The sequence below is a fragment of the Coregonus clupeaformis genome, chromosome 2 (assembly GCF_020615455.1).
Source record: "Coregonus clupeaformis isolate EN_2021a chromosome 2, ASM2061545v1, whole genome shotgun sequence".
Lineage (NCBI taxonomy): Eukaryota > Metazoa > Chordata > Actinopteri > Salmoniformes > Salmonidae > Coregonus > Coregonus clupeaformis.
In genome coordinates this window covers 38,543,479-38,559,815 of record NC_059193.1, presented here as the reverse complement: position 1 = coordinate 38,559,815, position 16,337 = coordinate 38,543,479, and the positions used below count along the sequence as shown (strand labels likewise).

Below are 16,337 nucleotides of genomic sequence, written 5' to 3'. Positions count from 1 at the left end.
ACCTTTTTCTTTCCGACATGTACACTGGCACGCTAATGAAAGTATGTTTAAAGGGGATAAGAAGCTTCCAAAGTCTCTTTTATCAGTGTGAAACGTACACTCTTCCGTGATACATTATACATTCCATTTTCAGGCACATGTTGTGTCCCAAATAGCACCCTATTCCCTACATAGTGCTCACTTTTTGACCAGGGCCCTGGTCAAAAGTAGTGCACTATGTAGGGACTAGGGTGCTATTTGGAAAGCACCTACAGTTTCTGTACGGTTTAATCTGTCCTATAAACCCTCCCCTCCGTTGTCAGGCTCCTAGGTCTGTCAGGCAAATTTCTTTATCTACTCTTAAGACGGTGCCAACTTCCTTAAATCTGAGAGCGCTGCTCTTGGTGTAACACACTGATAGTAAAATGGCATCAGCCATGGATTCCGCTAATGGTTTGAGATAGAAGTGTGGGTGGATTGAGTGAAGCTTTCCTTTCCAAAAACTGTTTTCAGTTATCGTGTCCCACACTGCTGTTGGAATGGTTCACATATTTCTTTAGTGCATCATTTACATGTGCTCTCTCACAAGGAATGGAGAGACATGTGCTTTTGTTACCTTATGAGTTTTGTCCTTGAGTTGAAGCACACTCTTAGAAAAAAAGGTGCTACAGTGAGGGAAAAAAGTATTTGATCCCCTGCTGATTTTGTACGTTTGCCCACTGACAAAGACATGATCAGTCTATAATTTTAATGGTAGGTTAATTTGAACAGTGAGATACAGAATAACAACAAAAAAATCCAGAAAAACACATGTCAAAAATGTTATAAATAGATTTGCATTTTAATGAGGGAAATAAGTATTTGACCCCTCTGCAAAATATTACTTAGTACTTGGTTGTAAAACCCTTGTTGGCAGTCACAGAGGTCAGATGTTTCTTGTAGTTGGGCACCAGGTATGCACACATCTCAGGAGGAATTTTGTCCCACTCCTCTTTGCAGATCTTCTCCAAGTCATTAAGGTTTCGAGGCTGACGTTTGGCAACTCGAACTTTCAGCTCCCTCCACAGATTTTCTATGGGATTAAGGTCTGGAGACTGGCTAGGCCACTCCAGGACCTTAATGTGCTACTTCTTGAGCCACTCCTTTGTTGCCTTGGCCGTGTGTTTTGTGTCATTGTCATGCTGGAATACCCATCCACGACCCATTCTCAATGCCATGGCTGAGGGAAGGAGGTTCTCACCCAAGATTTGACGGTACATGACCCCGTCCATCGTCCCTTTGATGCGGTGAAGTTGTCCTGTCCCCTTAGCAGAAAAATACCCCCAAAGCATAATGTTTCCACCTCCATGTTTGACGGTGGGGATGGTGTTCTTGGGGTCATAGGCAGCATTCCTCCTCCTCCAAACACAGCGAGTTGAGTTGATGCCAAAGAGCTTGATTTTGGTCTCATCTGACCACAACACTTTCACCCAGTTCTCCTCTGAATCATTCAGATGTTCATTGGCAAACTTCAGACAGGCCTGTATATGTGCTTTCTTGAGCAGGGGGACCTTGCGGGCGCTGCAGGATTTTAGTCCTTCACGGCGTAATGTGTTACCAATTGTTTTCTTGGTGACTATGGTCCCAGCTGCCTTGAGATCATTGACAAGATCCTCCCGTGTAGTTCTGGACTGATTCCTCACCGTTCTCATGATCATTGCAACTCCACGAGGTGAGATCTTGCATGGAGCCCCAGGCCGAGGGAGATTGACAGTTATTTTGTGTTTCTTCCATTTGCGAATAATCGCACCAACTGTTGTCACCTTCTCACCAAGCTGCTTGGCGATGGTCTTGTAGCCCATTCCAGCCTTGTGTAGGTCTACAATCTTGTCCCTGACAATCTTGAAGAGCTCTTTGGTCTTGGCCATGGTGGAGAGTTTGGAATCTGATTGATTGATTGCTTCTGTGGACAGGTGTCTTTTATACAGGTAACAAGCTGAGATTAGGAGCACTCCCTTTAAGAGTGTGCTCCTAATCTCAGCTCGTTACCTATATAAAAGACACCTTGGAGCCAGACATCTTTCTGATTGAGAGGGGGTCAAATACTTATTTCCCTCATTAAAATGCAAATCAATTTATAACATTTTTGACATGCATTTTTCTGGATTTTTTTGTTGTTATTCTGTCTCTCACTGTTCAAATAAACCTACCATTAAAATTATAGACTGATCATTTCTTTGTCAGTGGGCAAACGTACAAAATCAGCAGGGGATCAAATACTTTTTTCCCTCACTGTATCTAGAACCTAAAAGGGTTCTTCGGCTGTCCCAATATGATAACTCTTTGAAGAAACCTATTTGGTTCCAGGTAGAACCCTTTCCACAGAGTATTCTACATGGAACCCAAAAGGGTTTTACCTGGAGCCAAAAAGGGTTCTCCTATGGGGACAGCCGAAGAACCCTTTTGGAACTCCTTTTTCTAAGAGTGTACAGTAGAACTACACTATACTAAAGTCAATGGACACTAACGTACCTCAGAATCACATAAAGGTGAACAATTTCTTATCTATGACTACTTCAACATAGCAATAATAAAACTCAGTCAGAAATTACTTTTGGGTTGTTCCACGAAATGGATGCCTTTTGAATGTGCAAACTTTTAAGAAATTAACTTTTAAATATTTATTCTTTCAACATTCAATTTCATGGAGGATATATTTAGCCTACAGAAGAAAAAAAAAAACTTTGCCCATCTCAGGCATTAAAATCCTCTGAACTAAGAGCATTTTATCTGCACTTTTAGCACACCGTATGTCAACCCTATGTAACTGCCTAACTATTATTATTATTAATTGAGCGAACAGGGTTGACGTGTTGAGTTCAACCACCTCAGTCAAAGATGATAAAACAATTATAAATAGAAAAAAAAATGAATTAATAATTACTTATCTTTCCACCATGCTGTTCAGAAGACCCAAACGATGTCACCTGCTGTGAATCATTTAACTTGGTGGAATGGTCGATTATTTTAAATTGTTTGAATAAAAGGGTTGGCCTTAAAATGAGGGACAGACATAAATGCATCACTAAACTTATGAATATAAATAATAATCTTCAGAAATGCAGCAAAATGACTAGGCCTTTACAATGATGGTGAAACATGGAGAAATGTCAGGATTAAGTGGGTTGAAATCTTCCTAGAAGTGACACAGTGTTGGCGGAGGGACATGTCAAGATGCTGAATTTTGGCATTTTAGCAAGCCTTTATTCATATAACAAATCTGATGTATTAAATTCATCATCTGGTCTTTATTAAAGTGCACTTCATTTAATATAACAGGCTAATAAAATGCAATATTGGTGCATAATTCCTCCTTAACATATCAAAGGGACGCAATTCGTGGAACAACCCCTTTACTGACAACACATTTAGGACATAGAGAAAAAACAACACGTACGTGCGTGTGTGTGTGTCATGACCGTACAGGTAAGATATATTTTCCAAAGAGAACAACGTATATGTGCTGTACTCACCACGAAGAGGGTGCGGAAGGAGGCCAGGTCACCGAAGAAGTCTTCGACGCTGAGGACGTGGGGGTCGAAGGCGTAGTAGCTGCCCAGGCTCTCGTATAGCTTCTGCATGTTCTTGTGCATGGTGGAAAGCTTTTCGTATTGCTCCCGCGAATGCTTGGAGAAGCCGTGAGGGGAAGTACAGTCAAAGAAGTAACATATTTTTTTTATCAATAGTACTGGTGAGACCATTTGAAAAATTGATTCAAATACTTTATCTGTGCCTGTTTGAGCTTGCCTTGGTCAATAAACCAATAGAAAGTCCCAAAACTGCAAACCCCACACATCTTGCACTCCAGGTAGACTGGTGCTCCAGGCAGAATGGTGCTCCAGGCAGACTGGTGCTCCAGGCAGACTGGCACTCCAGGTAGACTGGCGCTCCAGGCAGACTGGCGCTCCAGGCAGACTGGCGCTCCAGGCAAACTGGCGCTCCAGGCAGACTGGCACTCCAGACAGACTCATACAAACGCTCAAAGTGCTTGAAAATATTTTTCAAGTATGTGAACCCAGGTCCGGTACAACGTCACAAAAATTATACTTCATTACTCATGGTCACCATTCTGTGTGAAGCCACAGAACAATAAACAGTCATCATTAAGCAAATGGAGAAAACTTCAACTTCGCATCATTCACTTGTTTGTCCAGACGGGCAAAAAAACTGTGGCAGGAAAGCCAGTGCTTTCCAGACAGGAGAGGTCAGAGAATGTGTATTGTCGTACCAACAATAGACAGCCATCCCTGAGCTAGTTGTCAAACCACTACCTCACTTCATTCACTCGTTTGTAAACCCACCCACACAAACTGAGGTTGCAAAAAAGAAAAACGCAAAAAAAGAACATTGCATTTCAGGCAGGGAGAGGTCAGATAAACTAATGTGTGTGTTTCAATAACCTCTCCATCTCACTTTAGAGTCATTGGCACCATGGGCTAATAGCGTGCGGGCCAGGAGTAATAGGAATGTATTTTGTAGTCGGACGCAAAACAGATGGCTGTTGGAATAGCTGATTTCAGTCATTGTTCTATTGTTTCTCCCTACAAGAGAGGGGTTGGGTCGTCTTGAACCGCGGTCCATGCCGCACTGTAATTTACAGAGCAGATGAAGCACTTTCTACCGGGTGAATGGCTATTAACAGCTGTTCCTGTCAGTGCAGTATTATCCCAGCGGCCGCTGAACGCATGGAGACCACACTCTGGTTGTTCTTTGCCACAAACACAGACGGACAAACACACAGTGTGACAGTGTGTGAGATGAGGTGAAATGCACACCTCTACTGAACACACTTTGCAAAACAACTCTCTGCAGGCATGGTAGCAGGCATGGATACACACACAGCAGTGTGACTGGACACACACACACAAACACCACAGAGCTCTCCAACCCAACTCGCCTTAACCTCACTGTTCAGGTCACTGTCAGCAACACACAATAACACTGAGGATTATTACACACAACACGGCATCCAACACCGGCACTGTTCTATCAATCACTTATATAATCCTTCATCTATCTACCTGTATCTCCCGATCTATGCATTTCTGCATCTGTCCAAGGCTGTCTAAAGCTGTCTAAGGCTGATCTACAGGCCTATGGGCTGGGCTGTGGATCTATGGATGGGGCTGGTGTGTATGGGGTCTATCAGGGTTTCTGTGGGGGATCCTACAGGGTGTGATGGCTGATCGGGGGCCTTGCTGCAGCCGTGTCCTCGCCGACGTTGGTTCCAGCTGAGCGGGAGGCAGGGCCGGCGGGAGGCGAGACAAGCTGGATTAGCTCTCAGCGGGTCAGTGTTTACCGGACCTCAACAGCAGCACTGGCAGTGACCAACGCTACAGCCCACACAGCCTGGCGATGATAGATTTATCTGGCTGATAGATGTGTCTATCTGTCTCTCTTCATCTCCCTTTCTCTTTTTCTGTCACACTGTCTATTTCGCTTACTCTCCCTTTCTCTCGCTCTCTCTCGCTCTCTCTGTCACTTTCTCCATTTCCCTCTCTGTGTTCCTCTATCTTTCTTTTTTTATATATATATATATATATATACAGTGGGGAAAAAAAGTATTTAGTCAGCCACCAATTGTGCAAGTTCTCCCACTTAAAAAGATGAGAGAGGCCTGTAATTTTCATCATAGGTACACGTCAACTATGACAGACAGATTGAGAAAAAAAATCCAGAAAATCCCATTGTAGGATTTTTAATGAATTTATTTGCAAATTATGGTGGAAAATAAGTATTTGGTCACCTACAAACAAGCAAGATTTCTGGCTCTCACAGACCTGTAACTTCTTCTTTAAGAGGCTCCTCTGTCCTCCACTCGTTACCTGTATTAATGGCACCTGTTTGAACTTGTTATCAGTATAAAAGACACCTGTCCACAACCTCAAACAGTCACACTCCAAACTTCACATTAGCCAAGACCAAAAGAGCTGTCAAAGGACACCAAAAACAAAATTGTAGACCTGCACCAGGCTGGGAAGACTGAATCTGCAATAGGTAAGCAGCTTGGTTTGAAGAAATCAACTGTGGGAGCAATTATTAGGAAATGGAAGACATACAAGACCACTGATAATCTCCCTCGATCTGGGGCTCCACGCAAGATCTCACCCCGTGGGGTCAAAATGATCACAAGAACGGTGAGCAAAAATCCCAGAACCACACGGGGGGACCTAGTGAATGACCTGCAGAGAGCTGGGACCAAAGTAACAAAGCCAACCATCAGTAACACACTACGCCGCCAGGAACTCAAATCCTGCAGTGCGAGATGTGTCCCCCTGCTTAAGCCAGTACATGTCCAGGCCCGTCTGAAGTGCATTTGGATGATCCAGAATAGGATTGGGAGAATGTCATATGGTCAGATGAAACCAAAATATAACTTTTTGGTAAAAACTCAACTCGTCATGTTTGGAGGACAAAGAATGCTGAGTTGCATCCAAAGAACACCATACCTACTGTGAAGCATGGGGTTGGAAACATCATGCTTTGGGGCTGTTTTTCTGCAAAGGGACCAGGACGACTGATCCGTGTAAAGGAAAGAATGAATGGGGCCATGTATCGTGAGATTTTGAGTGAAACCCTCCTTCCATCAGCAAGGGCATTGAAGATGAAACGTGGCTGGGTCTTTCAGCATGACAATGATCCCAAACACACCGCCCGGGCAACGAAGGAGTGGCTTCGTAAGAAGCATTTCAAGGTCCTGGAGTGGCCTAGCCAGTCTCCAGATCTCAACCCCCATAGAAAATCTTTGGAGGGAGTTGAAAGTCTGTGTTGCCCAGCGACAGCCCCAAAACATCACTGCTCTAGAGGAGATCTGCATGGAGGAATGGGCCAAAATACCAGCAACAGTGTGTGAAAACCTTGTGAAGACTTACAGAAAACGTTTGACCTGTGTCATTGCCAACAAAGGGTATATAACAAAGTATTGAGAAACTTTTGTTATTGACCAAATACTTATTTTCCACCATCATATGCCAATAAATTCATTAAAAATCCTACAATGTGATTTTCTGGATTTTTTTTTCTCATTTTGTCTGTCATAGTTGACGTGTACCTATGATGAAAATTGCAGGCCTCTCTCATCTTTTTAAGTGGGAGAACTTGCACAATTGGTGGCTGACTAAATACTTTTTTTCCCCACTGTATATATATATATATATATATATATATATATATATTTTGTCTCTCTTTCTCCCTCTCTCATCAGCTCCCTTTAAAGATCTAAGGAGCTGGATGGAAGGGCGTTTACATCAAACCTTGTTTCCACACATCCAATCTCTTTCAACAAAGTTGTACATTAGTTCTATTTCTAGCCCATTAAGGTCTGGCTAAATCACATTAAAGTCCTTCTAAACCACAATAAGGTCCTGCTAAACCAACAGTATGGTCCTGCTTAACCGATGTTCGTGAATATTTCTCTCACATTCACCAGCAGTAAGCAGCACTTTTATTGTCACGTGATACTGAGCCCAAATATTTAATCAAATCCACTAATGGTGCACAGTTTGAGTGTTTCACATCAGTGCTCCCACTCACTTTGTCATATGATTCTAGCTTAACACTAGAACCAATAAAGCAGTCAATTTGACAGCTCATGAATTTAAAAAATGCATTACTCTACCATTTTTTAAGTTATGCCCCCATCCATTCTTTACTTTCCCTAAATAAGTCTATATAACAAACTGTCTGTGTTTGAATCTTAATATCACAAATACAACTGGAGTTATAACCAGTTTTAAGAGGGCATGTCATTTTTTGAATGGGTTTTTCCCCATTGCCCCTCCTTCTCCCGACAGTTGAAAGTTGCCCAGCTGATAATCACCCTGATAATTGCCTCGAAACTGAACCTAAACTATACCAAAACTAATTTCACACATATAACAAATGAAATCAATTAAGTGAAGTATGATGAGGAGATAGGGGGTGAATGGGTGAGTTGATGAGTGAGGGGAAGAGAACGATGCATAATTATGTAATCACCAATTGTGAATGAAGAACAGGGCGGGCCATTCTATTGTATTGATCCATTCTAATTACAATCTTAAAATGGTATGTACCCTATATAAGTCCATCGAATCAAAGCAGTCTCATCAGTCTACTCTGGCCTACTTGGAGTAGGCTACACAGTGAGCGCTTGCGTAATTGTACATACTTGAACGGCTTTCAATATCTGGGAAAAGATCGACATCGGGCATCAGGAGAGTGAGCGTCAGAGAATGTGGTGACGAGGCTTGTGGAACCTTACATTGGCAAGCGGAGAAATGTCACCATGGACAATTTCTTCACTTCACTGTCATTGGCCGGCACCGCAAAATAAGGCACCTGCACAGCCGTTGTACAGTACTCCACAACGGTGCTGAAGAATGACAAGATGATGGGGACACAATAGAGAGAGAATCTGAGACTATTACGCACCACAACCAAACAAAGGTATGTCAAAGTGTGTCAAGCAAGTGAAAGTTACGAAGATCTGTGTCAACTGTTAGGACAAGGGATAACAGCTAAATGAAACCCAACTAATGCCATTGTGTGAAGGCGCACACAATGTAAGCATGAGCTGACAATAATTTACTATTTTTGACTGCTTCCATATCAACGCTTATATTAATTATAACGCCATTATATATTTTGTGCTGATTTTCACTATTTATTAAGCCCACTTGTTCTTATAATTATGTTTAGGCTACTGATGTTTTCATCATTTGACCACGTGTATTGCTGACCATGCGTCTTGGTGGTTGGGGTATTTATTTTATTTTGTCATTAGAAAAAGAAGCTGTTACCATGTTCCAACACATATGCCTTCTGTTTCATATAGTTGTAACAAAGGCACTCCACAAATAAAATTGAACACTTTAAAAAATATATATAGCCAGCCTACAGTAACATAAACTAATGAAAATGCTATTGTGTTTAAAAAAACACAACATGTATTCTAATGTTACCCAAGGCCTTCATAAACACAACCAACTGATTATTTTTGCACTAGCATATCTGAAATGTATTAATTACACTGTTAGAATGTTGCAGTCAGAATGACTGCTCATTAGATTGAAGGGGGTTCCCTCGAGGCCCACCGATTCTAGTGTTAATGTTCAACCTAATAGTGCTTATACAATTCAGGTTATGCAAGCTTGGTTACAAGACATAAGCAAGGGATATTACTATTAATACAAAATGATGATATATTTCAACCAAACAGTGAGAATAGAGAACAGTGTGATTGAGAGGAGTCGTCGATGGCCTATGCTCGCTGGGGAGAGACGGGCTGAAGTAAGTAAGTAAACAGTGAGGATGAGAAGTGTTCATAACAGGTGAATGGATGATGCAAGCAGGTGAGAAAGTTCAGGTAACTGTGCTGTTCACTTGGCTGTGCCGTGCCGTGTCATGCATTGATTGCTGGGCCACTTGCTGTTTAGCATGAGTGACTGATGTATCTGCACCAGAGCAGTGAAGGGATGCCTGTCCATCCGCCTGGCTGCTTGTCCCTCTGTCCTCTTTTGTCAGTCTGTTTCTCTGTCCGACTGTCTGTCTCTTGTTGGGGACTGGTGTTAGGCTCAATGGGCTTCAGCAACTGTTCTTTCCACATCAAAGACATGTCATACTGACAGTATCTGACACCTGACTGTTCTACAGCTGTGCGAGCATGCAGTGTTCTCAAACAGCATCTCTCAATTTCTCATAGTCTCTCTCTGGCGCTCTGCTATTCTCTTGCTTTCTCTCTGCTGGTCTCTCTCTCTCTCTCTCTCTCTCTTCCATTGTCCTGCTTTCTTTCTTTATTTTTCTCATTTTCTTGCTTCCTTGCTATTTCCCCATTCTCTCCATCTCAAAATCACACACACACACACACATACCAACACACTGTTTTATCTCTGTCTTTCTTCCCTTGCTCCCTCCTCCTTCCTCCCTGTCCTCCCCTATTCAGAGAGAGAGGAAACTTTCAGAAGCTCTCAGCACTGTGCCTGTTTCCTGTGTCACCTGGGCTTCAAAAAAGCTCTGAGCGGAGAGGGGTCTCAAGGTAAAGCATAACACAGCCTCTTCTGGCAGCCAGGCTCTGCCTGTTTGTCAGTCTCCTCTCATCTCCCTCTCTCTCTCTCCACCAGCTGTCCTCAAAGGAGGAAAGGAAAGGCTGCATTACCTCTGCACTGCACCTCACATCACTGACGCAGAGCAAGATTCATTGTTAGGGAGTTGCAGTGGGCTGATAAAAGGGATGTACTGGATATATCTATGGATTAATGGACTGGCAACTAGACTGTCCAGTACTCAGAATATTAAAGTACTTTCCTAGAACAACATACTAGTTCTGTATCATCTCCGCCTGCAATTTGCTATATTGCTATGTTTTCCCTTACTTTTCCTTTTGCATATTATATGGACAATCCTAGCTGATCTTAACTGAGCTATCAACATTCAAGAGGCTAGTCAGCTATAAAAATTAGTGGATTCTTAAGGACATTTAGCCCAGTAGAGAACTGTGTTCTGTAATGGTCAGTCTAAGCCCACCATTCCTCCACTCTTAGCCAGCTAACGCCTCTGTGTCTGTCCCTGTCTCGCCTCGCTCTCCCTCCTCCTCATTCCACCTCAGCACCACCAGGTCACATCCAATCCCATGAGTTGGCCTGGGCGCTAATGCCCTGTGACAGCCTCCGCGGTGTCTGCCGCGGCCCGTCACAGGGGGCTGCCAGTCTGCTGCAGCTAACGTGTGGCCACCAATTCTGTCCTGTACACAACACAACACAATACAACAGGCTGGTACTGGCTGGCACCGACACCACCACAGCCATACCTGGCTCACCCCAATGTTGCTGTCCAAGGGACATGTCCTGAAATGTGGGGCCTTGGCAATGGTGTTGGGCATGGTTTATGTTACTGCCCACGCACTCTCTCTCTCCCTCTCTATCACTCTGCTGCCTGGTCGGATAGACTGTGTCCAGTCTACTGGGGAGCCACAGTGTAATTTGGCTCAGAGGGACAGAGGGGATAAAGAAGCCTGAGAGCCTGGGTAGGAAAAGCTCAGGTTTAGCATTGGGCCTCCAGAGTACCAGGGTCCAACAGGCACATAGGAAAAAGCATTAAATAAACATTAATGGAACTGGGTTAGAGGAGATTTATTAAGAGGGCTTTTTGGCCCCCTCGCCGACGAGAATGACATGCACCATTTTAATAACTCTTGCATGCACACAGGTAAACAAACAAGGCAATTTATTGCTGTCCTCATAGGTGGCCATTTTGAAAATAAATGTTTATGTTGTTTTTCCAGGGGAAGTGTGTGTGTGTGTGTTTTTATTTTTGAATGGTTTACGACAAAACCGAGAGGTTGAACAGGTTCGAGTCCCAACAAAAGCACTTTACCTTTAGGCTACAGTAAGTCTGACTTGGTGTCACGTTGACGTTTGCTAAAAATAAGGCCTTAACCGTGGCTTAGTGATGTTGAAAATACCCTTTGCCAATGGTATATACACTAATAAAATGTGACTGATTAAACAGTACACACAGTAAACTCAGAGTTCAGGTCTGGAAAGTTTGTGACAGCAGACCAGTAGATTCAAAGTGAAAAGAAGAGTTAGGTAAAATACAGATTGACTCCCAGAATTGTTTCCTCATTTTGAAAACTGACTGACTCTAGCACTGCAGAACTGTATCAAGAACGTGGTAGGTAAGAAAGATATGTGACAGTCAGTTTTAAAATATAGGCTGGCTTGTTTTCTTTAAAACATTTCTCACAAATTGCTTTACATTACCCATACCTACAGCCTCAAATAGGAAGCAGCAGCACAGTGGCAAAAAAACAACAGGAAAAGCTGTCTATAAGGAAGAAACCTAGAGAGCAACCAGACTCAGGTGTGCCTATAACTGTCTGAACTCAGAATTCTAGTCAATAACAACCAGAATACTTCTCCAACTCCCTAAACCTCCATTTGAGTGTAGGAAAAAGGTTTGTTGTGCACATGAAAAGAACAAATAAAGTTGAGTTCATTTAACACAGTGAAAATAATAAAACATTTACCAAATTGAAATCAACAGCACTGTAAAACACATTGAAAACTGCTGGACGTTATCCAAAGTAATTAACAAAACACCTTGGACATGCCATAGACAAAAAATCCCCATTCTCATTAATATTGCTGTCCTGTCTTCCTATCTCTTTCATTCTATCTCTCTCCTTTGCTCTCTTTCTTCTCTCTCTCTCTCCCTCTCTGTCGCCTCTCTCTTTCTCTCCATCCCTCTCTATCTCTCTCTCTCCCCCTCTGTCCTTCACTTCCAACAAGGTGAGAATTGTCCGATAGTGTCTTTCCCGCCACTCCTCCATGGGTAATTATGGTTCATTATACGGCTGCACAAGCAATCAGAGCACATCCTCATTTAGCGGTGACCCCCCGGTGAAAAAGGTTGGAAATGGAGCACAACTGAGGGAGTGGTCAGATGACTGAAGAGGTACTCGTTTACGCCAATGTATATTGACGAGGATAGTTTGGCTCAAGGAGAAACCTTTTGTCCACATCCCAAATGGCACCCTTTTCCCTTTAAAATGCATTACGTTTGACCGGGCCCATAGAGCTATGGTCAAAAGTATTGCACTATGAAGGAAATAGGGTGCCATTTGGGACACAGTCGTGGAGATTGTTATTAGAAGTCAGATAAATAATAATAATAATAATAATATGCCATTTAGCAGACGCTTTTATCCAAAGCGACTTACAGTCATGCGTGCATACATTTTTGTGTATGGGTGGTCCCGGGGATCGAACCCACTACCTTGGCGTTACAAGCGCCGGGCTCTACCAGTTGAGCTACAGAGGACCACAAAAAAAGAGACAAACAAAAATGCTCCTGGATAACTTCATCAATCATCATTCCAGTGTGTTCATTCAGTGAATTAAATAAATACAGACTGTGATAGAATTGCTTATGAAATCACGCTGATTTGCACATTTAGAACTTGACTGAGAGAGATGCAGGTTTAGCATCAATTAGCTCCCCGGAGATGTTAAATGACAAGACGGTACTGAACACACAAAGGACTAGGTGTATAAAAGGTGTATAATGCCCGAGCTGGATCTGTCAACTACAACAGTACGACACACATGCACGTACACAAGCATAGAACAAATGGAAATGAGGCTTTTAACTTCTCCACGTACATTGGGTCTCTCCTTAAGGTCCCTTATCTCTGAGTAAGGCTGGCAGCTGAGAGTGAAAGCTGATTGCAGATCAGTGTCTCAAGTGCATACACAGACTTACACGTAGAGATACAGACACAGTCAGAAACACAATAACATTACAAGTACACATGCACAGACTTTCACACTTAAGATCAGAAACACAAACGTGCACACACACACACACCACCCGTCCTCAACACAACACACACACACACACAAACAACGTTTTATGATTTCAGAGGTACTGCTCATGACCACACAAGCACATCCTGCCGTGAAGCACACGTACAGTTGAAGACAGAAGTTTACATACACCTTAGCCAAATACATTTAAACTCAGTTTTTCACAATTCCTGACGTTTAATCCTAGTAAGAATTCCCTGTCTTAGGTCAGTTAGGATCACCACTTTATTTTAAGAATGCGAAATGTCAGAATACTATTAGAGAGAATGATTTATTTCAGTTTTTATTTATTTCATCACATTCCCAGTGGGTCAGAAGTTTACATACACTCAATTAGTATTTGGTAGCATTGCTTTTAAATTGTTTAACATGGGTCAAACGCTTCGGGTAGCCTTCCACAAGCTTCCCACAATAAGTTGGGTGAATTTTGGCCCATTCCTCCTGACAGAGCTGGTGTAACTGAGGTCAGGTTTGTAGGCCTCCTTGCTCAAACACGCTTTTTCAGTTCTGCCCACACATTTTCTATAGGATTGAGGTCAGGGCTTTGTGATGGCCACTCCAATACCTTGACTTTGTTGTCCTTAAGCCATTTTGCCACAACTTTGGAAGTATGCCTGGGGTCCTTGTCTATTTGGAAGACCCATTTGCGACCAAGCTTTAACTTCCTGACTGTTGTCTTGAGATGTTGCTTCAATATATTCCTTTCTCATGATGCCATCTATTTTGTGAAGTGCACCAGTCCCTCCTGCAGCAAAGAACCCCCACAGCATGGTGCTGCCACCCCGTGCTTCACGGTTGGGATGGTGTTCTTTGACTTGCTCCTCCAAACATAACGATGGTCATTATGGCCAAACAGTTAAATTTTTGTTTCATCTGACCAGAGGACATTTCTCCAAAGAGTACGATCTTTGTCATCATGTGCAGTTGCAAACCGTAGTCTGGGTTTTTTATGGCGGTTTTGGAGTAGTGGCTTCTTCCTTGCTGAGCAGCCTTTCAGGTTATGTCGATATAGGACTCGTTTTACTGTGTATATAGATACTTTTGTACCTGTTTCCTCTAGCATCTTCACAAGGTCCTTTGCTGTTGTTCTGGGATTGATTTGCACTTTTCGCACCAAAGTATGTTAATCTGTAGGAGACAGAACGCGTCTCCTTCCTGAGCGGTATGACGGCTGCGTGGTCCCATGGTGTTTATACTTGCGTACTATTGTTTGTACAGATGAAAGTGGTACCTTCAGCCGTTTGGAAATAGCTCCCAAGGATGAACCAGACTTGTGGAGGTCTTGGCTGATTTATTTTGATTTTCCCATGATGTCAAGCAAAGACGCACTGAGTTTGAAGGTATGCCTTGAAATACATCCACAGGTACACCTCCAATTGACTCAAATGATGTCAATTAGCCTATCAGAAGCTTCTAAAGCCATGACAAAATGTTCTGGAATATTCCAAGCTGTTTAAAGGCACAGTCAACTTAGTGTATGTAAACTTCTGACCCACTGGAATTGTGATACAGTGAATTATAAGTGAAATAATCTGTCTGTAAACAATTGTTGGAAAAATGACTTGTGTCATGCACAAAGTAGACGTCCTAACCGACTTGCCAAAACTTTAGTTTGTTAACAATAAATTTGTGGAGTGGTTGAAAAACTAGTTTTAATGACTCCAACCTAAGTGTATGTAAACTTCCGACTTCAACTGTACACACGCATGCACACACAAACGCACACACACACACACACACACACACACACACACACACACTAATGAAAGGGTAGGGCGGTGAAGTGTTGTGTCAGTGGTTAACTGAATCTCTACATCCCCATCAAGACCACCTTCCTTCTCCTCCCTCCCTCCTCAGCATTTGAAAAATGTAAAGGCAGATTCAGTGTCAATTTTACTGTCGATTTATTCTGCTATGCTCGCCGCTGAAATATTAATGCACGCGGAGAGGAAGGGCAAGTTAGCCTCACTTGAGTATTCACAGCTCCTTGCTTGCACCCAGCTGCTGTTGCAACAACTCAATGAGTGGAGGGATCACAACGTGCACATGGTGTAATGACCACCTCTGAAATGGATTGGAACTGGATAGTGAACAATCAGACATAAGGTGTTAGGTCAGTGTGGGTTAAGTATTGAATGATTGAGTTGGTAGAGTCAGCAGAATTTTTTTTGCCATTGACTGATATCCAAGATGCATCCTAGCGAGCTGTGTGTAGAGCATACACAGACAGGGACACAGGGACACAGGCGCATGCATACATATGTAAAGACACCCACACATCTACAAACAATTATGTACAGTATATCACATGTATCAAAAAACATGTAATTGTATCTACAGTTGAAGTCGGAAGTTTACATACACTTAGGTTGGAGTCATTAAAACTCGTTTTTCAACCACTCCACAAATTTCTTGTTAAAAAAACTATAGTTTTGGCAAGTCGGTTAGGACATCTACTTTGTGCATGACACAAGTCATTTTTCCAACAATTGTTTACAGACAGATTATTTCACTTATAATTCACTGTATTACATTTCCAGTGGGTCAGAAGTTTACATACACTAAGTTGACTGTGCCTTTAAACAGCTTGGAATATTCCAGAAAATGATGTCATGGCTTTAGAAGCTTCTGATAGGCTAATTGACATCATTTGAGTCAATTGGAGGTGTACCTGTGGATGTATTTCAAGGCCTACCTTCAAACTCAATGCCTCTTTGCTTGACATCATGGGAAAATCAAAAGAAATCAGCCAAGAAAAAATTGTAGACCTCCACAAGTCTGGTTCATCCTTGGGAGCAATTTCCAAATGCCTGAAGGTACCACGTTCATCTGTACAAACAATAGTATGCAAGTATAAACACCATGGGACCACGCAGCCATCATACCGTTCAGGAAGGAGACGCGTTCTGTCTCCTACAGATTAACGTAATTTGGTGCGAAAGGTGCAAATCAATCCCAGAATAACAGCAAAGG

General features: G+C 42.6%; 1 protein-coding gene across 1 annotated transcript in view; it reads right to left on the bottom strand.

Moving 5' to 3' along the window:
• The window catches only part of LOC121535952 (protein diaphanous homolog 2-like), a 726,045-nt gene that overhangs the window by 101,391 nt on the left and 608,317 nt on the right, over positions 1–16,337 (bottom strand). Inside the window, exon 25 of the mRNA XM_041843185.2 lies at positions 3,492–3,656. Within this exon, the coding sequence (XP_041699119.1) occupies positions 3,492–3,656 (165 nt within the window). The remainder of the gene's footprint in view (positions 1–3,491; positions 3,657–16,337) is intronic.